The 25,975-nt window shown below is 43.6% G+C and overlaps 1 protein-coding gene across 2 annotated transcripts in view; it reads right to left on the reverse strand.

Annotated features, from left to right (window-relative positions):
- The window catches only part of KLHL4 (kelch like family member 4), a 54,120-nt gene extending 32,487 nt beyond the window's left edge, over positions 1–21,633 (reverse strand). The window contains exons 1-2 of one of the 2 annotated variants that reach the window (XM_054996409.1): positions 21,212–21,633; positions 18,019–18,031 (exon numbers count right to left, since the gene is read on the reverse strand). In XM_054996409.1, the coding sequence (XP_054852384.1) occupies positions 18,019–18,031; positions 21,212–21,633 (435 nt within the window). The remainder of the gene's footprint in view (positions 1–18,018; positions 18,032–21,211) is intronic. The other variant, XM_054996408.1, reaches the window with a different exon arrangement.
- Between the last annotated feature and the right edge of the window lie 4,342 nt (positions 21,634–25,975).

Here is a 25,975-nt window from a genome sequence, read left to right on the forward strand (position 1 = left end):
GTAATCAGTCTTCCACAAATCAATAGCACAGGTAGCTGTTTTCTACTTCTCTACAGGCTGTTTCCTTCATCTCAGGAATTCAATCTTTCCCAGCTAGCACCAGACTTTTCTTACTCTCTTTGATAAAATGAAAAACTCTGCCCCCCACCCCCACCCCGCCCCGACACACACAGAGAACATAATCATGAAAACACTGATCTCAAAATACATCCTCCCAGGTAGATGTGACCTGCATGCCGTCCTTGCCTTGCTGGCCCAGTAAATAGCACTCATTAATTAGTGTTCTAGCCAAAACTAAAAGGAATCTTTGAATGGAAAGACAGCATGATGTAGATATGACTTTTCCATGCTTGATACCCAAACTCAATTAAAAATGAAAACTGTATTTTAATCATGCAAGAGCAAATCCTTTTTTATGTTGGTGTCTGGAGCCAAGGTCAAAGAAACACAATGTATGAACAAAAGCATTTACTTGGCATGCAGGGCCGGCTCCAGCGTCACTGGCACCTGAGGCAGCTTAAGGGCTGTGACAGCATCACGCAGGGCTGGCGCGCACACAAGGGGCCTTCCAGCCCTCCTGTTCAGTTGCTCTGCGGGCCAGGCACAGCTGGCTGCGCCTGGCCTGCAGAGCAATTGAACGGGAGGATGCCTGCTCAGCTGCCCCACGCTGCCGCTGCCAGCACACGCTCCTGGCCCGGTGCAGCAGCTGTGGGCCAGGTGCGGCAGGTGGCCAGGGCAGTGCACGGTGGCTTGCATCCTCCCAGCCCTCCGGCTCAGATGCTTCGCGCGCCACCCCGGCCGCCTACTGCGCCTGGCCCGCAGCTGTGTGCTGGCAGTGGTGGCGGCAGCAGCAGCACAGAGCAACTGGGCAGGAGGGCTGGGAGGCTGCCCACTCTGTGCTGCCACTGCCAGCATGCGCTCCTGGCCGGGCGCAGCAGCACAGGGCAATTGAGCTCCATGGCGCACACCCCTGCCCCCTGGGCTGGCGCCCCCTCTGGCACCTTGGAGCCTGAGGTGGCTGCCAGGCCGGCCTCAATGGGCGGGCTGGCCCTGTTGGCATGCATGCATGACTTCCAGTATGCAGAGTGTTACTGGCACATGAATACCAGGATGCACGTTATTGCCAGCATTGACTGTATCAGTGGCACATGACTGCTGATGTGCATGGCATTGCTGACATATGAACAAAATCATTCAATTGCATTATTTATTTATTTGTTTCCTTCATTTATTCCCCACCTTTCTTTCCAATGGGGACCCAAAGTATGTGACTGGCCCTAGATCAGCCAACAAACTTCTATGGCAGAGTAGGGATTTAGACCTAGGTCTCTCAGGTCCTAGTCCAACACTCTAACCACTATACATTGCAGCCTGGAAATCCTGATTATTTAAGGCACATGTGGGCGAAACAAACTAACTCCACAACTGTAAAAAGCAGAGGGAGGGCAGATGTGCAGGCGAACTGCACCCAACCAGCGCCAGTCCTTGGGGATCAACTGCTAAGAAGGGAGTGCGTGCAGAAAAGCCCCAAATCTGGGAAGCCCTGATAAAAAAATCTTCCAGAATCTCCCTGCCAGTCTGCTTTTACAAAGCAGTTGAAACCATTTGGTAACTTTGACCCTATAAACAATATTCTCATTATGTTCCCAAACATCTCCGTAGATCAGTCTTCCCATACAAGGTAATAAATTAAAGCATGAGCATTGCTCTGCAGTACTAATAATCTTTCTCAGCTTGTCAGGTAAACAGCCAATTATAGCTTGATTAGTTGTCCAAGTCCAAAGGTGATGAAATGCAGCAGAATTATTGTAACTGGGAATCTCCTGCACCAATCCTGCGCCAATCCTGGCAGTCCTGATTTATTTGCAGTGATCATGTGCTGCTAGTCTAATTATGCTGGAGTCAGTAATTGTTCACCCAGATGCTCTGTCATAATTGCTTTGGCAATTAATCCTATTTATTTAGCAATTTCTTATACATTTTAATATCTGATTTAGATTATAAGGAAGACTGGAAAATGACTTGCCAAATGAATGGCACAATGAGGACTAGAATAATGAAAAATTGCACCCAAACAACACATTTTAACATACCTTTCTGCGTATTTCTTTTTCAGCTCAGAAAGACCTTGTTTGTTATATTAGTTTGAGGTAGCCAGGCAAATTCATGTTTATGTTGGAATTAGATTTCCTGTGCAAATTTATTGTTGTATTTTTTACAGTACAATTATTGTACTTGTTACAGTACATATTTCTAATAGCTATGAAGCTTTGTTGGCTGAATCCACACTTACCGCAAAACATAGCGCAAAACATAGGCGAATGATAGCGCCTTCCTGGCATGATTTCTGACGTCAAAAAACGTGCCAGGAAGGCACTATCATTCCGACTGTTTCGCGCTATGATGATACGTGTGGATTCAGACATAATTGCAGCAAAAATTTAATTTGTCATCTGACTGCTGAACGTTTAATTGATTGCTCACCCATATTTTAATCCATTAGTGAAATACTTAAATCTCTATGTAGGTACATTTTTGAGGTGTTATCTATAAAAATCATCTTTGATCTGGTGCATTGGTTAAAATGTTCAGCAAGGACCCAGAGAGATGCGGGTTCAAATTTACCCTGTACAATGAAGATCACTCAGGGCCAAGCTACACATGACGAATGACACTTGAACGGCAAGTGTATTTCTCCCTGTTCACTTGCCCTCCACTCAATCCATTTGCTGTTCAAGTGTCATTCGTCATGTGTAGCTTGGCCCTCAGAAAGTCACTGTGGAATCCTAACCAGAGTTCTAAATCAATGGGCTTACAAAAACGTGACTCTGCTCAGGATTCTTCTTGTTATTCGGATATTTATACTCTTTTTCTCCCCAGTAGGGACCCAAAGCAACTTACAACACCATTCTCTCCTCCTCTATTTTATCCTCACAATAACAACCTTGTGTGGAAGGTTAGACTGAGGAAAAGTGACTGGCAGAGTATTTATTATTTTTAAGAATAATGCGGCACTTACCCGGCGTGCAGCTATGCTGCTTCAGCCGGGTGCTGTATATTGCCACTCTGGAAGGAGGGAGGCAGCACCAACTCCACCCTCCTTCCATATTTGGGGCTGACTGGGTGGGGCAGGGCAAGAGCCTTAGAAGGCCCTGTCCGCACAGGCGCAGTCGAACTTGTGCCTTATTGGGATGTGCTGGCTGGGGGTGCTGATCATGTGGTCAGCTATGATCCCTCACTTGGTCTGGAGGGAGTCCAGGAACCACCAGGCCATTGAAAGGGCTAGGATGAAGGCCAATCGGGCCATCCAGAAGGCCTTGGAGGGGGGGTTGGGCGTCTATTTGCCTCACCCCAGGATCAGGGCTGATTTTCCCGGCCTCTACAGAGGTGATGGGGTGCACCTATCTGAAGCGGGCAACCGCATTTTTCTGGATGACTTGCGGCAAGGGCTCCAGTTAGCCTTAAGCTACCAGTGGGGCGCCAGGGCTTAAGCAGAGGCTTGGCCCTGGCGTTGGCAGGTTTGGGGTCAGATAGGGTGCAGGCCGGTGAGCACCCTTGGCGCTTCCCCATTAGTGGGAAGAGGGGCCTGCCTGAGGGCCTGGTACTGCTTTGACGGCTGCCAAGGCAGGGCAGGCTGCCTTTGGAAACCCCCGCTTGCGAGTCCTTCCCTCACTGCTATATGGCTGAGGTGTTAGGAGCTTAAGAGGGGGGTGACCACGTTGCCTGGCCGGCCAGGTCCGCACCATCTACTAGATGGGTCACACCTGGGGCTTCGGGGCTCACCCAGACAGGTCAAGGCGGTGGTCCAGGGGGATCCCGTGTCTTGACCTGTGCCACTTTAGGCCCTTGCCGCTGTTATTATTGTATGCATATAATTAATAAAGTGGCCATTAGATCCAACTTGGTGTCTGCTTCTTCATTCCGACTAGGGTGGTAATTTATTCTTTATGTTTTGTCAACCATCTCTCAACAAATTGCACCCACAGCAGTATATAATAATAAAGGTGATGGGATGGAACTTGTGGAGGGGGAAGGTGAGATAGGTCCACTCTGCTGCCAGAAATCCCTTCCGTCAGTGGAAATGCTCTATGTGATTTTAACCCATACATAAGAACAGCATTAAAAAACATAAACCATGTCATCTAAGCCCAACAATAAAACTGGAGATAATAGCAGCAAACATAAGAAACTGAGCCAACTAACCAAAATGTTCAAGATCACCCCCCAAAATTTAAAGATCCAGATAAACACTTTACTTGTCATCTAAAGCTAGATAAGCTGGATTTCAGGTGAGCTGTTGTGGGAAAGAAGTTTCAGAATGAAGGAGCCACCACAGAGAAGGCCCTACCTTGAGTGGATACCCCTGTCACTTCACCTACAATGGTAGGACCACACAATGTAGGGTTTCCCCTGCAACTTCTAACTACATGCTCACAAGCAGTCCTTCAAAATAAGCCAAGCTTTACAGACCTTTACAGCATCTTTGATTGGGTTTATAAGCAAATTTGCATTTATCCACAATCTCTTTTTAAAAATTTTGACAAATCTTTCTGCTGTTACCTCCTTTAACCAACACCATTCTTACAAAATGCTTATTCTCCATTTTGTTGTCATATATGCTGATCTACTCCAATCTAAGCCTACAGATTTCAATGGGTTTAGACTGGAGTAACTCTGCGAAGGATTGCTCTGATAATGTCTTATCCTCCTTTGCACCTGTTCTGGTTTTGAAGACGCCCTCACTTAATGTGGGTAGCCAAACATCAGATGCAACATTGGACATGGAATACTCATTATGCACAGTTTCACAGCAGGCCCAGCTGAGGTTCTTTAATAAACCATTTCTACCAAAAGGCACAGAAAACAATTGCTTGCAGACACCAGTAATTGAGCACCTGGGAAGTAGAGAAGCTTCCGCTAATGGATCTTGGAAGGAAAAGAACATGCAGGGCATGCAGTTCTTTTCTAAAGCCATGTACAGTTTTGCATAAACTGTCAAAAACGCCCGCCATAATTAGAAACTGTTGTTTCCTTAGAAACGACATCTTTGGGAAACAACTTGCTGTCCTAATGATACCTTCACACTATTGCCCTGCTGATGCAGAAGATTATACTTGGTGTCAAAGGAGACAAGATGGGAGGTTTGAACGAGTGGGTTGACATCTGGAGCAGGGGATTGGAAAGTGAGAATCCAATGACTTCAGCAAAGATTGCAGAGAAAGCCATTTTCCACAGGGTGCGGTGTATCAGACAGGTGGATTGTATGAGCAAGACCTCACTCCACGAATGCTCAAAAGCACCATCTTCATAGTCATTTGGTCATATGTTCCAGGCAAGTGAACAAAAAAAAAGGCTTCAGATGCTAAGCCTTCATTATTGCCAGCTCATATTTAGGCCAGAATGACAGAAGATAAGTAAAAATACTGAAGGATTATGGTGGTTAGATTACTAGAACAGTTTCATTTCTATACATTTTTATCCCATTCTTCCTCCAATGAATTCAGGGCAACAAACATGATTTCCTCTACTCTATTTTGTCCTCACAACCACCCTGTGAGGTAGATTAGGTTGAGAGAGCATGACTGACCCAGTCACCCAAGGAGCTTCACGGCAGAGTAGGAATTTGAATCTGGGTCTTCTCAGTCGTAGTCTAACACCGTAACCATTACATCACATCTCCTCTCTGCTTCCTCATGAAGCCGGATGATCTTTCTCAGCCTAACCCACCTCAGAGGGTTGTTGGGAAGATAGAATGGAGGAGGGGAGAACCAGATGCACAGCTCTGAACTCTGTGGTGGATTAATATATTTAAAAAAATGATGGATACATTTCAATTGAGACTGGAAATAAAACAGCAAGAATGCTCTAAAAACATATTATGAAGGAACAGCTTCCCTGGCAACGCTTACTGTACAGAAGGTCTCAGAATAGTTCTCCTCCCACACCGGAGTGTCTGTGTAGTTTAGTAGTTCCCACATCAGCTATTAAGCAGAGCATACGGCCAGATCCTGAAAAAATACCATAGGGCTTCTGCTTACTTTGGGATGAATATATGTTGACACAGGGCTTTCTTTCTGGGGAAAGTGGTAGTGGAACTCAGTGGTGGTACTCAAGACTGCACAATGACATCACTTTGGGTCAGCTGGAACAAGGGGGGAGTTTTTTAAAGTTTAAATTGCCCTCGGCAAAAATGGTCACATGGCCGGTGGCCCCACCCTCTGATCTTCAGACAGAGGGGAGTTTAGATTGCCCTTTGCGCTGCTGAGCACCCCCTTGGTATCCGAGGTACATTAGTTCCCTGAAGCCGATCCGGCTCTTTTTTGGGTTGGCTCATAAGCTGGCGTTGGCCAAAGCCTTGAGGACTGTGTCGAGGTGTCATAGGTGGAACTCCCAGTCAGGGCTAAATATTATTATATCGTCGATATACACTCTGGCGAACTCCCGACAGTGGGCCAGTACATGATCGATGAGCCACTGCCCCATGGAGCCCGAAGGGCATCACCTTGAACTGGAACAGCCCTTGGGGTGGGATATCACTGACGTCCGCCTGGGGTGCCTGGAGAAGAGGCCTGAGTTCTGCCACAGCACGGCCCGGAGCTGCGCTCGCTGTTCCTCCCCCAGACTGGCGTCTAGCTCTGATTCTTCATCCTGAGGGCCTTTGGGGGTCCAGGGGGTCCATGAGACCCCGCCTCATGCCAGGCTTTCAGGTCATTCACATGAAGCCTCTTCTTGTGTCGTGGGGTGGGTCTGCATTGAACCTCGTAGGAGAGGGGCCCGCGGACTCGGGTGACCCGGTAGGGGGTTTTCCCATACCGTGAAGAGCAACGGGTCTATATATAGGTCCCACTGCCACGGTCTGTCATGGGCCAACTTATGCAGCATGGTCTTCAGGGTCTCATTGAACCTCTCGACAAGACCGTCTATCTGGGGGTGATAGATGCTGGTGAAGATCTGCCGGATGTGCAGCGTCTGGCACAAGTGGCGGGTCAGATGGGCTGTGAAGGGTTTCCCACAGTCTGACAGGATCTCACGGGGCAGCCCCACCTGTGCAAAGAAGCGAAGGAGGACCCGGGCTACCCCCAGGGCCTTCATGTCTCTCAAAGGTATGGCCTCTGGGTAGCGAGTAGCATAGTCCTCCCAGCCAACCCGCAGGGCGGGCAGGCAACCTGTGGGCCCAGCTTCCTCCCAGGGCTTCCGGGCCCACCCACCACTCGGCGTCAGCCTCGCTCAGCTGCAGCTCAGCACCAGCTGCACCTGATAAGGGCTCAGCCCGGCGTCCGCCCTCCCCGGGGATAGGCCTGAGTCTGCGGCTGCTTCCTCCACCCTCTCGCCACCCAGCTGCGCTGCCGGGCTCCTCCCCCCGTGCCTTCCAAGGCCTGGCAGTGGCAGCAGCCTCACGCCGCTCAGCTGTTTCGCAGGCTCTTCCACTGGCCCACCGCTCTGCCTGCCCCAGAGGGATGATGAGCCAGCCGGTGAGTGCGGCGAGGTCCTTGGGGTCCCTGACCTGAGCGGCAGAGGGGGGGGGTGGAGGAAGGGGGGTGGCTCCGGCCCAGTCCAAGGCAGGGAGGGCCTGCCTCAGACATGGAGCTCTCTTAGCCCCACCTACCTCACAGGGTGATTGTTGTGGGGATAATAACAACATACTTTGTAAACTGCTCTGAGTGGATGTTAAGTTGTCCTGAAGGGTGGTATATAAATTGAATGTTATTATTATTATCATTGATCTTGGTCTCTAACAACCCTTCCTTACACTTCATGGCTGTCCTTCCAAGTTTCAATCTCTTTCTGATTTCCTGGTTGCAATTTCCCTTTTGGTTAATGATTGAGCCAAGGAATAGAAACTCTTTAACAATTTCTTTTTCAATTTCTTCATTGTCAACCCTAAAGTTGTGTAATCTCTCAGTGTTTTGTCTTCTTGATGTTCAGCTGTAATCATACTTAGGCACTTTCTCTTTTACTCTTCGTCAGTAGTTGTTTCAAATCTTTACTATTGTAATGTGGCATCATCTGCGTATCTCAAATTCCTTCCCCCAATTTTTACTCCACCATTTAAATCTAGTCCCACTTTCTGTATGATATACCTGCATATTGACTGAAAAGATAGAAAGATTAAATATATCTTATCTGACACCTTTTCCAATTAGAAGCTATGCTGTTTCCCTGTATTCTGTCCAACAGTAGCCTCTTGTCTAGAGTACAAGTTGAGCATCAAAATAATCAGATGTTGTGACATACCCATTTCTTCTAAAACCATCCATAGATTTTCATGACCCACACAAAGCTTTTCTGATTTCCTTATGAAATGTTCTGGTATTCTTCAGTAACTAATGTAAATTTGCAATGTGATCTGATCCAAACCCTAGTGCTTTGCTTACTGAATTTCCAGCCATTGATTGTATTGATTTACATTGTGTAATCCATCTTGAGTTTCAGTGAGAAAGATGGACTATATATAATGTAAATAAATAAATAATGCCTCTTCCTTTTCTGAATCCAGCTTGAACAACTTGCATTTCTCATTCCATATATGGTAAGAGTGTTTATTGTAAAATTTTGAGCATCACTTTGCTTGTATGGGAGAGAATCATAGAATTAGAGAATCACAGGGTTGGAAGGTACCTCTAGGGTCATCTAGTCCAACTCCCTGCACAATGCAGGAAATGCACAACTACCCCCTCCAACTGCCCCAGTGACCCCTGTTCCATGCCCAGAAGATGGCAAAACACCTCCAGGATCCCTAGCCAAACTGGCCTATAGAAAATTGCTACCTTACCCTCAAGGTGGCAATCAGCATTACCCTGGGCATGTAAGAAGGGCCACGAGAATAGAATAGAGGATAGTCTAATAGTTGCTGTAATCTTTCACATCTCCTTTTTTCAGGATTGGAATGTAGATTAAACATTTCCAGTCTGTTGGCCAGTGTTTTGTTTTCCACATTTGTTGGCATATTCTTGGTTAACATTTTGATAGACTCGGTTTCTGGAGCTTGAAATAACTCTATTGATATCCCATCTACTTGTGGTGATTTTTTTTCCCTCTCAGGGCCAAGCTACACATGACGAATGACACTTGAACGGCAAGTGGATTGAGTGGAGGGCAAGTGAACAGGGAGAAATACACTTGCCGTTCAAGTGTCATTCGTCATGTGTAGCTTGGCCCTCAGTTGATTGGAATGCAGCTTTCATTTCACTTTCTGAAACTGCAGGTTCTTCGTCAAAAGATTCTTCTTTGAAGGATCTGTTCTCTTTTACATCTTCTGCATAAATCTTGGATGTGTTGTTTCCATCGTTCAGCATCCCTAGACAGGGTTTGACTTTCCCTTTGAATTCTTGAATCTGGTGGAACAGATCTCTTCTTCTCTCTTTTTGTTGTTCTCTTTTATTTGTTTGCATTAGTTATTATAGTAGTTCTCTTTGTCTCTCTATGCAAATTGCTGAAAAGCTGCATTTAGAATTCTAATTCTATTTTCATCGCATTTTACTTCCTGGGTGGTAAACAGCATCTCCTAAACCTGGTAGGTGCCTTACGGCCCATCGGGGGAAGCAGATGAAACTGGGCACCTCTCAGCACAGGAGGCTGTGCAGGCTATGATAAAGAAGGCAGGTGAAAGCTACCAGCCAGGTTTGGAACCAGGGTGGACTTGTCAGGCAGCCAGCCAAGGAGGTTGCCTAGTACAGCCTGCCCTCAAATTGTCAGCTTATGGTATAAGTGTTTGACAGAGATCAGCAGTTTAAAGTTGAAGGCTAATAAAGAAATTAGTTGGACCCACATAATTGTTGTCTGTCTTTATTGCTATGGGTCATATTTGAGGATGCTGGGTAAACTGCATTTAGAATTCTGATCCTATTTCCATAACCTTTTGCTTCTGCTTTGCATCTGTCTTTAGCAATTTTATGAGTTCCATTGAGGCTTTTCATTTCTTCTGGATACAGGAATAATCTTTGCATGTTCTTCTTTGATAATATCTCTGGTTTCAACCCACAGTTCTTCTAGTTCATGTTCAGTTGAATTTAGTAATGCAAGTCTGTTCTTTATTATGACTACGTAGGTTATATTTTGGCATTTTGTTTATGGTTACAGAAGCAGATTAAATAATTTTAAAAGTACATAAGGGAACCTTTGTGTTGCACGTGGCTGCTAGTGCAACAGGAGAAATTGAGAGAATAACACCATTGTGCCACCTATCCTGTCCTAAACTAGATGGCCCAGGCAAGTCCAGTTTCATCAGATCTAAGAAGCTAAGCAGGGTTAATCCTGGCGAGTACTTGGATGGGAGACCACCAAGAAAGTCCAGAGGCAGGCAATGACTAACCACCTCTGTTCATCTCTTGCCTTGAAAATCCTATGGGATCACCATAAGCCAGATGCAACTTGATGGAACTTTAAACACGCACCATCTATCCAGAAAGTGGTAGAATTTGGCTTCTGATGTGCTACCTCCCTTGGAGGGAAACATTAACCCTGTGGCATGGAAACCAAGGGCTAAAGTGTAGTGTGTGTGTGTATACACCCTGTTTGCCTAATAGTACGGAGAATGCTTTCAAACATGAAACATGTTTTGCTAACAGCCTGGCTTGATCTCCTCATAAATAGTTGGGAAGTCAATAATTTAGCCATAAAACAACTTTAATTGTCCATTATCTCTAAAGTGCCTTCTGACTCCATTCCTATAAACACAAGCAATCATTTTTTTTGTATCCTTCTAAAAATGCATGTGCTACGATACAATTTCCCATAGATTCTGCACTTGCGCACTCCAGTTCTTTGTGAAAATAATCAAACATTCTCCAGCTGCCTCATCAGAGTAGAATTACCGCTTCGTACATTTTCAGCAGCCCCCCCCTTTTTTTTTTGCAGTGATGATTTTTGCAAGATTGATAACTGTTCTAAAAGATTGACCAACTATAATTGGAAAGGATAAAATATGCCTCATTATCTTGATTTCTAACTGCAAGCTCACAAGCAGTTCTTCAAATCCACTCTCTTTTTGGCCATTTTTTTATAGCATTTGGATCAAGCCACCAATTAACGGAAGAAAAAATCTCCAAATTCATCTGAGCATATGCATGGCATGAAAGGTAGGATAAGAAATCCACAGTGAAAGTGCAAATAGCTTCTCTTAATACCCCCAGATTTTACTGAATTCATGCACAACTTTTACTTAAAGGCCTTTTTCATGGTGCTGACTCGTGCTGCTCCCTTAGGTTAACAGCTACAGCCAATTTTTGCTGCCTGTAATGAGAAGCTATAATATATAATTTAAGTTACTTTCAAAATGACATACCTGCTGTGTGTAATGTGACTAAATGGGAAATCTGTTCACATATGAACAATTTAACAGTAAGTACAAGAGAACAAAAGGAAAAGGGGATCTTAATATTAAATACGTTCACACATACAATATTTTATTTTCTTCATCCAGCAGGACTGAACTGGTTCTCTAGAGACCATCTTGCCCAGCCACTTAGACTTGCTTTATCTAATATATACAATAGACTAGAATTGTTTACTGCTTGCCTTTAATGTAAACAGCCATTGGTTGAGCTGCAATGATATCACATAAGGGAAATTTGCATAGAATATTCATTGGCTATCACCTGCAACACACATGACCATTGACTGAGCTTCTATAGCATCACACAAGGGAAACCATAGAGTTTCCAGTGATTCCTACAGCTACCCAAAGTTATTTCCAGGTTTTTCCCAGAAGTGACAGCACAGCACATGCAACACTGGCTTTTTTTTCTCCCACTAGTGTTTTGTGCGGTGAAGGGCAATGAGGGTTGCCAGCAGGAGGCCTCCTGTTATCGCAACCCTAAAGTTGGCCCTCAGTTGAGTGATTTTTAAGACAAGGTTTACTCACACAAAATGTGTAGTATGAAACAAGGTCATGGCTCACTGGTAGAGTATCTGCTTAACATACAGAAGGTCCCAGGCTCAATCTCTGGTATCTCTAGTTAAAAGGATTACATAACAGTTGATATGAAAGACTTCTACCTGAGACCCTGGTAAGCTACTGCCAGCATAGGCAGTACTGATCTTGATGGACCAGTGATCCGAATCAGTACAAAAGGCAGCTTCGTGTGTGTGTGTCTGTGGGTGTGTAAGACAGTCTACAGCATCAGTGAATAGTCACTCTTCTATATACTGTGTACAATATTTTCAATTTCTAATTTTATCCAATTATCCAATTTCTAATTTTGTTCACAGTTGATATGCTATATTGTGTATGATGATAATACACTATTGAAGAGTTTGACATTTTTATTGTTGAAAGGTTAACTAGTCCTATTGTGATTGTATAAGACTGTTTCTGTACAAATTATGCATTTCATTTTGTTTGCATTTTCTAGTTTCAACTGCATTTTTTTCCTGCTTATCAGAAGATAAAAAATAAGATTCATAGGGGAGGGTAACCCAGGGGCAGCAGTTTGCTGCACTCTCTCTCTAATAGTGTATTCATTTGCAATTTTCTTATAGAAAATCATTTATATTTTAAACGTTCATAAATAAATATGCACAATATTTTTATATAGAAAGTTATAAATGAGGCATTTATGTTGTTAAAGCAGTAAAATAAGTTAAGTGTTGATAAGCACATGCATATTGCATATACTTCAATTTCCCCCAAAAATGTTTCTCTTTTTTTCCTGGAAAAAAGTTTGTTCTCCGTGGCTTCAAAATTTCTGGAAATTTTATATCTTTAACAAAGAAAAGATTTGTACCAGTGATCTGAGAGGATCACAGATCCTATCTCATTTTAACTACTACATTACATCAGCATAGTACCGTCGTAACTGAGATTTTGGGGTATTGGTACGAATATTGAAATTCCTAAAAGAAAATCCAAGTCACATATCAAGCTCCATCTTCTGATTTTTCTCAGATGGCTCATAATCCCATTACTATGGGTTTTCCTTTCTCTGACGATGGAAGATAGCTTGGTACTCCTTAGTTAGTTGAAGATTTCATTGTACTCTCATCTTCTATGTGGAGATAGCTATTTCTTATAGGTGTGCTCAGGGCTCGTTTCAAGGGGAAATGCACAGGAACGCAGTTCCAGCAGTTCCCCAAAGAGGTCACATGTCAAGTGGCCCTGTCCACCTGACCCTCAGCCATTTTGGGCGCATTTCAGCCTGCATTGGGCCCGAAATGGCCCACATCGGGCATCTGACAGGTGGTAGATCACTGTCCCACTCAGCAGTGGCCCGATCCTGACCATTTGGGGCTCCTTTTCAGCCATTTTCAGCCCCTTTTTGCCATTTTGGGCCCAATTTCAGCCCTGAATGGCCAGGATTGGGTCCAAAATGGCCAGGATAGGTGATGTCGGGGTGTGTGGTATATGCAAATCTGTTACACTAATGACACACTTCCAGTGATGTCAAGGGGTGTGGCATATGCTAATGAGTTATGCTAATGAGTCCCTCCAGCTCTTTTTCTATGCAATGACCTCTGGGTGTGCTAGTCATGTACCCTCTTTTAGGGTTTTTTAACAGATCTTACAGTGCAATCCAAAAGCAAAAAAATCCTATCTATGTTTAGCATTATAGTGTTAATTCCTTAAGACTGTGTTTCATGGTATGGTATGGCTATTTTGTTATTGAATCATACAGGAAATCTGGCAACTCACCATCAACGTCAATGTGAACAGAGAAGCCAAAGAAAGAAAGGATCTCTGACTCTTTTTTGAAGGCAGAGCATGACTCTCCCACCCTGTAAATCCCACTATCAAAGCCTGCAGACCAAGAGGCTGTTTATTGATGTTCTGTATAGCCAACCCTGACCGTATTTGGGTGACGTTGATTGGAAGTCATTGCATGAGCTTGAAATAAGCTTACACTGCTACTTAGCGGTCCAGTTCAATGTCATCTGCATAGTAAGTGCAGATGTGACTTGAAATTTAAATGTGGAACTCTGCAGAAATTAAGATTCCAAGGGCTCATAAGAGTCTGAGAGGAGTAGAAAACATACAGGAAGTGTGAATTGAGGCCACTCATACTTACCACTGTTTACTATTTTGAGAGGAGCCTGCCAGTGCAGAGATTCTGCATGGCTATAATAAGCATGTGACTATGGATGCTATAGGAGCAACTTCATGAGTCCTTTCTACCCAAGCATGGCACTCCATCCCATCTACTGGGAAGGTACAATACTTTGTGAATATGAATGCTGACCAGGTTAGACATTGTATTGAACTGCATGAATACAGTCTAATACAGAGTTTGCACCTTGAAATTTTTGCACATGGTCAGGAAGACCATTTTCATCCCCTCTGTTTTCTTTTCCCCTTATTTATGGTTCTTTGTGCCATTTGATAATCACTTTACACCATTTTTATGCTCAAAAAACCATTCCTATCTAATTTGGTTGAGTGGAGAAAAGACAACCACAAATTTCATACTATCCTTGGAGGAACCATAAAAGACACTTGAATTTTCAAATCAAAGCCTGTACATTTTAAAGCAAGAGTTATTTCCTAAAAACTTAGAAGTTTGGCATGTTGGTGATTTCTACAGCTCACTCTTAGGTGTTGGCAATAACTCTTAAACACTTTCACAGAGTACATTATAAAAAATCACAGAGATGATGAATAGACATGGGCATGAATTGAAATACGAAGAAAATTTTGTCACAAAACAGGTCATTTCGTGTGTTGTGAAACAGCGTTTTGAAGGGCCATGGTTATCAAGAAATTATCATGAAATTCACGACTTTGGGGCCTGTTTCATTAGCTTTGTAATTGCAGACAGGCTGGTGCCAATCCATTAGTTCCCTAGGTAACAATGGGTCCAGACCTTTTGTTGCCATTGGAAACCCCTATCATAGCCCACTTACCCTTGATTGGCAGCTCTCCTAGCCATCTAGAGAGCTTCTATTCTGTCCTATACAGCCAGGAGCTGGGGGTCAATCCCCTAGGCAACCAAGGAGGTGCGCCTTCTGTAGCCATGGCCACACCAATCTCACCCCTCCAAACCCTGTTAGGCAGGTCTGTCAGCCAACCACAGACATCCTGTTCTGCTCTATGTCAGCGCTTTTTATAAAAGGCACCTCTCTCTGCCTCATGTTTCAGTCCCAGTAGACAGAGGGAGAGGGAGGAGGACCTGTTGCTGGGATTGGAGTGGAAGAGTGTGTGGAAGGATTTGGGATTGTGCTTCTGGCTGTGACTGCTTTAAAGAAACTGAAAGAAGCCTCTTATTTCCAGCTTTTGGCCTTGCTGTGGGAAGGTCTTTGGGTGAGGGTGCCTTTTTTCCTCCACCCCACCCCACCCCTCACTCCATCTTCCCAGCCTACCTCCACCATGGCTGGTCCTTTGTCCTCCTCTGATCCAGCAACTCCTGGTCCCCGTTTCAGTCATGCACTCTGGCAGCACTTCCCTTCCCATCCTTCCCATTGACCTTCCTGATCAACATATTGCAAACTGGGAGGGTGGGTGAAGGAGAGCCTGCTGAACTCTCCCTGTGAGTTTGGCATCTCCGAGTATGAAGGGGACCATTGAAATGCCCTGGGTTCTGATGGATCATGAAACTAATTGTTTCATGATCCATCAGAACATGAATTGAATTGTTTCGGCAAACATGTCAATTTTGTGAAGTTTCGTGATTCTCGATTCATGGATCGCGATGAAACACGAAACTCTTGTTTCGGGCTTTTTCCATTTCGTGCCCATGTCTAGTGATAAAGCCGCCACAAATCCCATGCTGTCTAAATGTTTAACTGTTATTACATTTTTATTCCACCATTCATCCAAAGATCTCAGGACAGCATACATGATTCTTCCATACAGCATTTTACCTTCATAAAAACCTTCTGAGGCAATTTATGCTAGGCTAGGCTGAAAGATTACCCAATGGATCAGTGTTTCCTTATGATGGATCAAGATGGTTAGCCATGTTTGTCTATAGCAGAAGAAAAGAGCAAGAGTCCAGTAGCCCCCATAAGATTACTTCTTATGATGAGAACCTATCTTTTCTGTTGTTATTTTTGTGAAACTTGTTCATTCATTGTGCTATATGAGCATTTGATTAAATGCTTACTATCTTTTACCAGGGCTTTTCCTAGTTTTTCTGCCATGATTGAGGCTAATTTTTATTTCTTTTATAAAAAGATAACTGTTGATGGTTTTCATTGCTTGGGCCACTGCGGCTGGTGGCTTGTCTGAAAGCTTCTATGGTGTGGTCATTAGACTGTTGGCTTGGAGAGAGCCAGGTTCAAAGGCCTACTCAGATATGACATCCACAGGGTCATGTTAGGCCTGTCCCTTTCTCTCAGCTTTACCCTATTTCACAGGAGAAAATACAGGAGAGAGGAACCATGAGGTCCTTGGAAGATGGGATCGATAAAATGACCAGGGTGTTTCCTAATGGGAGCTTTATGGTGGTTTTTCATTATTTGTTGTCTATTGCCTGGGAGGGTCAGTTGAATGGAACAGCAGGATATAAATTATTTTATGAAATATTGTTAGTAGTAATAGTGTCTATGTGTGTGTATCTCAATAGTGTTACTATTATAGAGAGAGAGGCAGATGTGAAGAGGGAGAGAGAAGTGATCATTTTCAAGCAATAAATGACATTCATTAAATGCAAATGTCATCTTTTCTGGCATAGAATAAATAAATAAAACAACTAAACACAATGTTTTGAATGCCTGTTAGAACACAGGGCATTTTTGGAGACGAGCACAACAACATGATTAATGAGAATATAACAATTTAAGAGGACGTGAAATATATAACACCTAGTCGGCGCTGACAGCAGTGGATACTTGATAGAAATAGGCTATGAGTCAATAGAATTCCCACTAGATGAGTCCCCCCACAATTCCAGTACACATCACTTAGCCAAGCACAAGAAAAACAGTAAGCACATATTGCTGTGATCTACAAAGGAAGGCAGCCTGGTGACAAATGTAAAATGACTCTTAGTTGTTCAGTTCTGGAATGTTAAATGTTATCATGTCTTTCACTTTCCCATCTCCAACTTGGGTCTCGTGTCAGAAAATAATAGCTTTTTAAAAGAGAAGAAGCACATAGATGCAAACACAGTCATATAACCATAAAACAACAGAATTAAATTATACATGATGAAGAAAACTGATATATATGATACCACAAGGGTTGAAAACTAGACCAAATGCCATAGACCAATAGCATTTCTGAAAATGGTCATGCCCAGAGGGTGGTGAACTTCCGATAGAAGGAAGTTCCAAAGGAAATAAACCTAATCAGGTCTCCTTGGGTATAAATCTCATTGTATTGACTAGCACTTACTCCCATGAAATTGTTATTAGGACTGTGGCCAAAGGGAGCAGCCACCAAGCACAGCTTGGCCTTACAGTTTGGCCTTGGTACATGACTATATGGTACCATTCTCATTTCTCAAAGCTGAACTAGTACATTTTGTTCTGTGAGCCTTTTTAACAGCTTTTTGTTTAATGTTTGTGTTTGATGTAAATATTAAGCTCTTTTTGGCAACTCCTTTTCTACATTTTCTGTTGTGAGCAGTTCACAGATCTTGGGGAAGGTCTCCATGTGCCCAAGGATCCCTCAGTGAGAGATAATTTCCAAAGATGTTTTGATGGTAAGATCCATTCTCAGGACTTTCATGGACACCACGCTGGATCTTCCTGGTGTTTTTAACATAGAAATAGCTGGCATGTGTCACCCTGATTTTGTTTGGGGGGGGTGGGGTGGCAAAGTGAACATTTTCATCTCCACATGGTTTTGCCAGACCATTTAAACTTCAAAACTATTATTAGTTTTGGAAGTGAAGAAGATGGGCACAGGAAGGGTGCCTGTCTTTTTTCTTGCCAGGCTAATAATGGCATGGGGCAATCAGTTTCTACTGGCAGCATCATGCAGAGTAGAATAAACCTCCTTCTCCTTCCCTCTGTGGCCCTGATCCAAATCTACACAGCTGCTATGTCTGTTTCAGGAATGCTGGGCCAACCATGTCATAGATCTCTCAGAGCCTTGTCTAGTTAGACTTAGTCATAGGCACACTAAAAAGTAGGATTGCCAACTTCCACATGGAGCCTGAAGATCTCCTGGAAGTATAAGTGCTCTGTAGGTTACAAAGATCAATTCCCCTGGAGAAAATGGCAACTTCAGAGGTTGGATTCCTTTCCATTGTACCCCACTGAGGCCCTTCCCCTCCACAAACTCCACCCTCCCCAGATTTAAAGTTGCCATATGCTCAGAGAAAGAGAAACTTCTCCCATCCCCAGCAGGTATTGTCTGCTGGCACTCCAGTGGCTATTGGGGGGGGGGGATGCTGACTGTAACAGCGTGGTGTCACTTCCAGAAAAACCCAGAAGTGACATCCTACTCCTCTAGGAATACTTGAAAAATCTATGGTGTTACCCCAGAGTTTCCAATGAATCCTAGAGAGACATGATGTATCTTCTGGGGTTTTCCTAGAAGGAGCATCACACCATTGCCAGTGACTATTCCCCATTTCCCTGGCCCTCTGGTCTCCCGGTGGTTACCAAGGTAGGCCTGGCAACCCACACATGGTCAACTCCAAAATCTCCAGGAATTTCCCAACTCCAAGTTAGCAACTCTGCTTATTACAGAGTATGTCCCACTGCATTTAGTACCATTTACTTTTGAGCAATCATGAATTACACTGTCACTGACCACCCCCTTTCTTCCTGTAACAACCCCATGTGAAATTTTCATTATTATTTTTCCTAAGAAAATATTTGTTTTAAAGGCTTTTCTCTTAAATGTTGACTTTGGCGTTTTCCCATGATGCATCTTTGGCCTGATCTACAAAGCAAATTTATGTCTGTTTTATACCACATCAATTGTCATGACTTCCCCAAAGAATACTGGGATTTGTAGTTTAATGAGATGCCAAAAATTCTGTCTCAGAGATTCCTGGCTTCTACTTACAGTTTCCTGAGTTGGAGCATGTGAACAAGTTTGTGGATGAGCATTAAACCAGTTTAAAACTGTACTATGGATATTCTTTGTCAAATAAATATCTCCTGAGATGGTAAACAGTACCACATGTAGAGTTTTTGAAATTAATTGTGGGCATCTTCCAGGGCTTTCCTGTAATAACCCTTAAACCAGCCAAATTTTTTTCTGGCCAGCATTCTAATACCATTCTAACACCAAAACGAAGCCCCCCTAAGCTGTTCCTTCGTCCAGTCTATGGACCAGGCATGTAGTGGCAGCAGAGGCTACAATACAATTGTCAAAGGAATGCTACCCATCCTGGCCCATAATGGTGGGAAGCAATTACCACATGGAGCTTGGCCTTCACTTTGTGAGTCTCCAGGACCCCATTCTACATTCCCCCAAGCTGCTGGAGGGTGTGTGAGGATCCTCAACGGACTGCCAACTTCGACTGACTTTCACTGGCAAGTATGTTGATCAGTTTAAAAATGTATCAACAGGTATCATGGCAACACAACAGTTGTTCAGACATAAGGCCAAACTACACATGATACCCTAGGTGTAATTTAGCTGTACAAAGCCACTCCATAGGGAAGAGGTTATATGCTCTGGGGCAGTGGTGCAGGGAAAGGGAGCATTTAACTCTTCCCCTCCACCCACTGTTTCTGTTACCAGATGCACCCTTCACCCAGCCCTCAAGTTGCTTATATCACTAATGGCGGGGAGGGAGACAGTACCTGCATTGTCCCTGTCTTTTTTTCCCTACTGGCTTTAAAGCAACCTCAGAGAGGACTTTATCAATCAGGAAAATGGTTTGGAGAGCGTCAAACCCTCTTCCCCAGCATTGTGGCCCCAACTAACATCATCCCTTCCTCTGCTACCTTTTGCAGAGATCTGGCAACCAGATCACAGTTCATCAAGATCATATTTCTTTAGCCTTCAGTTTCAGTCTGCAATGTCATGCATACCTAATTGAAAGTAAGCCCACTGACATGCTTCGAAGTAAATATGCAAAAGATCAGGGCAGTCTGGTGACCAGGGTGACACTTGTACTGTTGAACATCATATCAGCATCCTATTCATTTCAACAAGCTGATATTCTTTGACTCAAGTTACCCAGACATAGATTTTAAGGAATCAAAGCAGCCATACATCATCCCTCTGAGCAACAAGAATAAACATGCAGGTTGTCTAATATGATTTTTAGTACTGAAATGGGCTGGAGGGAGGACCACATTTTGCATTACTATTTGTATTGCGGGGGGGGGGGATTAAAATAAGGAGCTGGGCTTTCCAACCACAGAAGAAGTGCTTTCTTTATAAATGAACTTACCTGTAAAGAGAATTCATACTCAAGAAGGGCCAAGAAGAATTGTTTGAACTTCTTCTTTTTTTTAAGGAACCACACACATTTTGTATGAGAAGTTTATTGCTATTCCCTCTGTTTATCTTGCTCAACTCAAAAGAAAGGCATTCGTACCCTGATCCTGAACTTAGAAGTTGTCCCTGCTATTTCAGTGATATTTGCATCCGAGTAAAACTGCGCTCACAAGAATGCTGAACCAGGGAGTAAGTGCCATTCATTTCCTGGGAGGTTATCTTTGAAATCAAGCAGCTTATGTGGTTAGGACTGCAGTGGAATTTACTCCCAAGTAAGTGTGCAGGCAGGAATAGCTTCTCATTGCACTAAAACTGTCTGTGAAATTAATGTGATTTGAAAATAAACCTTTCAGAAGTTGCTCACTGCTTTCCTGCGAAGTTCAAGGTTAATTATGTTTGTCACAGAGGTAATAAACAGAAGCGGTGAAGATTCCAGCAGAAACACAATGGCATATGCGTGAATGCCAACCATTTTCCATTTATCAAAGTTGCACACTTTAATAAAGTTACAACAAAGGGACAATTTATAGGACAAACCATTGATCCTCGGACAAACACGTTTTGCCGAGTACCTGAAAATGCTGAGGGAATAAAATTAGGTGAAGTGTGAAAAAGCTTGTTCCTTGGGGGATGCATCTCCCAGCCAGGAAATGCTAGACACAAAATGTATCAGAATTATACAGCAACAGTCACATTTAGTAGCATTGAAAAGGAATTCATTTACTTTGGCTTCCAAGCCTTATCTTTCTCAGGCTACCTAAGACACAGATTTTAATATTCTGATTTCTGCAGCTCCAAGAGCAAGAACTAGAGGTTTTGGTTTGTTTGGGGGGGGGGGGGCGGTTAAGTGTTAAAAAAGCAGTATTGGCCAACAATACAGCAGACGGTATTTTTTTTTTCCCCTTTGCTCCAACTATCTGGAACACTTACCTCTCAACAGACTCATCGTGGTTGTCCTCTGTGATCATCTGCAGTTCCTGTGTGTATTTGTGTGACTGTTCTTTATCACAGTTTCCCTGTGTGCCAGCTTCTAGAGTGTGCTCAGTTGCCTGCAGATGTTCAATTAGGTTTTGTTCGTGCCAGGTTTGAATCGGTCGGTGGTGCACCGGGGTTGGGCCGGGCACCGGAGCCAATATGTTGTGATGGATTGGGCTGTTGTTTTTCTTCAGCCCATTTCTGTCCCGCGAGTGGCTCTTCAGCCTGTTCTGAACCGGCGTGCCTCTATGCTCATATCCTTCCTGCTGTAGACAACCTCCGGTGCCTGTGGAAGTCTGAGAAGGGTGACTGAACCACCTCCAGCGAAGCCTCAAGATCTGTTTCACGTCAAATTCTTTCTTACCAGACACGGACATCTTTGCAGGTCAGGGAGAAGAGAGGAAGAGAGAAGCACACAAGCAAACACAAATCCTGTTGTTCCGGAAAGGAAATGGAGTCTGCTTCTCTCTTTGGTTTCAGTGTCTTTTCTTAATCCATTCGTTTTTCCTTTCTGTTTGTTTCCTGTGTGTCTTGAATGCTTCTGCAAAGCTCTTCCTAACTGTCTAGGTGAGAATCCATTCTGACAGAATGATGAGGTCAGATCTTAAACAAGTAAATCAGCTTAGCGCAGGCGAGCATCTGCTCTTACACTCACCAGCTGCTTACATGCACACACAGAGAGCAGTGCTGCGCCGCTCTTGAATATATAACTGAGCCTCCTATCATCCTCAGGGATCTTACCGGTGCAACTTCAAGCACATATTAAAAAGAAACTGGTTTGTGTTTTATTCCACACCTCCCCAGGAGGACTGGAACAAACTTAGCTGATAGGCAATGCAGGATCTCACACTCAAATTGCAGTCCTGGGTACACTTATGCAGGAGTAAACTGCACTGAATTCAGTGGGGCTAGCTTCTGGGTCGATATGCAAAGAATTAGTCTGGCTAGCTGAAACCTTAGGTCTTCTTTCTTTCTTGGAAGTGCTATTGAGATCAAGTGGGGTATACTTTTAAGAGCACCTGTTCAGGGTGGGATTGCAAGATTGACAGATAGGGGGTGGTTGTGTTTTTTATGCCTTATTCTCTAAGCATTCTCTGGCAGTCCAATTTCTCCTCAAGAATGTTTCATATATTCCCGTAACCTCCTTATCAAATGTGAAGTAACTGGAAATGGCTGTTTTCTAGCCTTGTATAATTTTACACTAAGTGAAAGAGACAGTGTATAAAATCCACAATAAGGCCTCCTCTCCCTCCTCAGCACCAACCTCTTCATTTCTAGGAGCAGATCTTTGCCAAATTCATCTACACTGGATAGAAGGATGCCATCTAATGAGATGACTTTCCTAAAGGAGTGTATCCAGTGCTTTTTTGTTTTCAAAAAGGGTGCCGATACTCAGGGCTTTTTTTCAGGGGGAACACGGGGGAACGGAGTTCCGGAACCTCTTGAAAATGGTCACATGGCTGGTGGCCCCGCCCCCTAATCTCCAGGCAGAGGGGAGTTGAGATTGCCCTCCGCGCTGCTCAGCAGCGTGGAGGGCAATCTAAACTCCCCTCTGTCTGGAGATCAGGGGGCGTGGCCACCAGCCATGTGACCATGTTCTCCGAGGGCAACCCACTGAGTTCCACCACCTCTTTTCCCGGAAAAAAAGCCCTGCCGATACTCATATATAAAGTTGCACTGATTTCCACCAATTCCTCATTTAGGACTTGGAATAATTATCAAAAAAGAGTCCAGTACACAGTACAGGTGAGTACCTCTACCCGCCCCCCCCCCAAAAAAAACCCTGAGCATATCTATGGAAAGCATATCTATGGAAAGAACCTCATCCTATCCATTCTTTGTGTTTCTCTCACCCATCACATAAAGAGTCAGCACAATGATGCTGACTGTATCCAAGATATGGACTGGTAAAATCAGCAAATGGATTTCAAGGTCCAGTTAGCTAAATGTGCTTAGAAGGAGTGGTTGCATTTTTCAAGGGCCCCTTGGGAGGGTGCCATTTACCTCAGAGGTATCACATCCCCTGCAGGAATTAAGTCAATGTTGGCTGTGCCGCACAATTTGGAGCTGGTTTTGGACCTGGGCCTACTGCTGGATAAGCAGCATGGCAGCTGTGGCCAGGAATGCCTTTTACCATCTTTGACTGCTTAGTCAGTTGGGTCTTTTTCTAGGAAAAAAGATCTAGCCACCATGGTGCATGCACTGGTTACATCTAGATTAGGTGACTAAAATACACTCTACATAGGACTGCCCTTGAAAAGTGTCTGGAAACCTGAATTAATGCAAAATTCTGCAGCCAGCATGATGACTGGAGTGGATTGTAGGGAGAACATCTCTCCATTCTTGTCTCATCTATGCTGGCTCACAGTTAATTTCCTTATGTTATTCTGGGGTTCGTGCTGACCTTTAAATGGTTTGGACCACCAATTCCCCCTATGAAGCTATCGGACCACTATGGTTGCCTTCTGAGGCCCTGCTTTGGGTGCCTCCGCCATCTGGATTAGTTTAAGTGGCAACCTGGGAAGTATTCTCACCAGAGCACCAAAGCTCTAGAACTCTCCCCCTGGGAAGATTCATCTGTCTCCTTCAGTTGCCATTTTCTACCAGTAGGTGAAGTCTTTTTGCTTCATTCAGTGTTCCCTCAGTGATTTATCCTTCATGCCCAATGTTTTACTTGTTGCTTTTATGGTTTTGTATGTATGTTAACTCTGGTTTTGATTGTTTTAATGATGTGTTGGGGGGTTATGGTTTTAAAATGACCTTTTATTATGTGTGTTTTAATTTGTAAGCTGCCTTTGTGAGGGCAGAATGGTGGGGTAGAAATTTTGTAAAATAAACAAAATAAAAAATAAATGTTTACACAAATTGATGACTGAGAACAAAAACGTTACAACTCAAACATTAAGATTAATGGAAAGTAAAAAAAAAATGTGTATTTTTAATACTGTTCATTCTGAATGCCAAGTAAATAAAATGTGATGTGTGCTCAACTTGTCTCTTTTCTGTCTATTAAATGGGCCAAAGTCATAGTCTACCCAGGGCACAAAAAAACCTTGGGCCAGCCCTGCACCTTGAAGAGCATTGGGCTGTAAGTACAGAGTATGAGTCTCTGAAAATAAATATACGAAGTTGGACTTGAACCCATTGAGTAGCCAGACACACACCTCTAACAAAGTTAAGCATTTTTAAAGGCCAAATTAGGCATGATATCAGTGAATTAAACATGTATATCATGTGACAAAGCTGGTCCAGAGCAAATAAACCTACAAAACCAGGAATAAAAAATGGAGAAGAAAAACTGAAATAAGGAATAGTCACTCTTCCCTTTAAAACCAATCAGGGGAGCAAAGTAAAATTCCCAAGACTGAATAATGTTTTTGGGTCTACTTATTCTGACATCCACACTTCCTCCCATTACTTTTCTACTCCTGTGTATTTGAGTGCATGCTTGCATAAGCACCTGCTCAGCAGTTTTTTAAAAACAACAACAACAGAGAATCCACAGCTTAGCAGACATAAATTGATCCTGGCGGGACACTAACAACATATTACCTGAATTGGGGCTTTAAGTATGAGGTTGTGTGGAGGCGTTCCTGTTTAGTGGCGTGCTCAGCATGCTTTCTGTCAACTCAGCACTGTTCCACAGTGATGAAAAGTGTGCCATCTGGGTACTAACAGTGTTTTACAATGAGTTCTGTATAAGAAGGCGGGCTGTGTTGCTCTTAAAGACAGAGGCAGGACTGGGGCGGGGGGATCTGACCTGTCTGTTTGTAGGAACCAACAAAATTCCAACTTACATGCACTCCAAATTGCAGCAACAATCAACTTGACCCATGAGTGTGCAAACATCATTTTAAAAGATAAGCTGTCGTTCTAGACATGATGGAAGTGGTTTGCACAAATACGTAATGTTTACAAAAAAACTCACAAAGGCTGTTTCTCTTCACCAGTTAAGTTTGGTGGAAATGGCATGTACACAAATTGACTCCCTGAAAGCAAATTCACTGAAATACATTGGATGTGTGTGTTTGAACCATTTCTTTCTGCAAGAGTGGGCACATGTTTTTCTACTGCAGGGCTAACTCTATTTCTCTCCTCCCTTGCTCCTCTATCATTGCACAAACCCAGATCTGACTTTATCATGGATTTTTATCCCATCACCCACCTCCATGCTTTGGATGGCATTTCAGCTTCTTTTAAAAATGCATATCTATTTAACTATGTATTCAGAACTATTTTTAAAGCTAGGTGGTGTGTATTTTTAATGTGATTCTATTGATAGCCAAAAGGGCCACCTTATCAGCACTATGTCGAGTTGGATTCTTCAGGAAACAATGACAGCAAAGTTCTGTTCACCTTGGAGGTTTGTACATCTGTCTAAAAAGACATCTCTGGGTACCCAATGGGCTCATTAATCACATCATGTATGCTGCCCTAGACTGGTACATCTATCTTCACTATTAAAGCAAAATAGAAAATAAGCAGCAGATCCATGATCAGACCTGTAAGATAGAGTGTGGTTTTGTGCCACTCAGAGGCAAAACTGACACACACAAAGACTAAGGGTCAAGCTACAAGTGACAAATTACACTTGAATGGCAAGTGTAATTCCTCCCTGTGTATTCCTTCACGTGTATTCCTCCCTGTTCACTTGCACTCCACTTTTACTCCACTCGATCAAGTGGAGCACAAGTGAACAGGGAGGAATACACGTGAGTC

Source organism: Eublepharis macularius, chromosome 13 (assembly GCF_028583425.1).
Source record: "Eublepharis macularius isolate TG4126 chromosome 13, MPM_Emac_v1.0, whole genome shotgun sequence".
Lineage (NCBI taxonomy): Eukaryota > Metazoa > Chordata > Lepidosauria > Squamata > Eublepharidae > Eublepharis > Eublepharis macularius.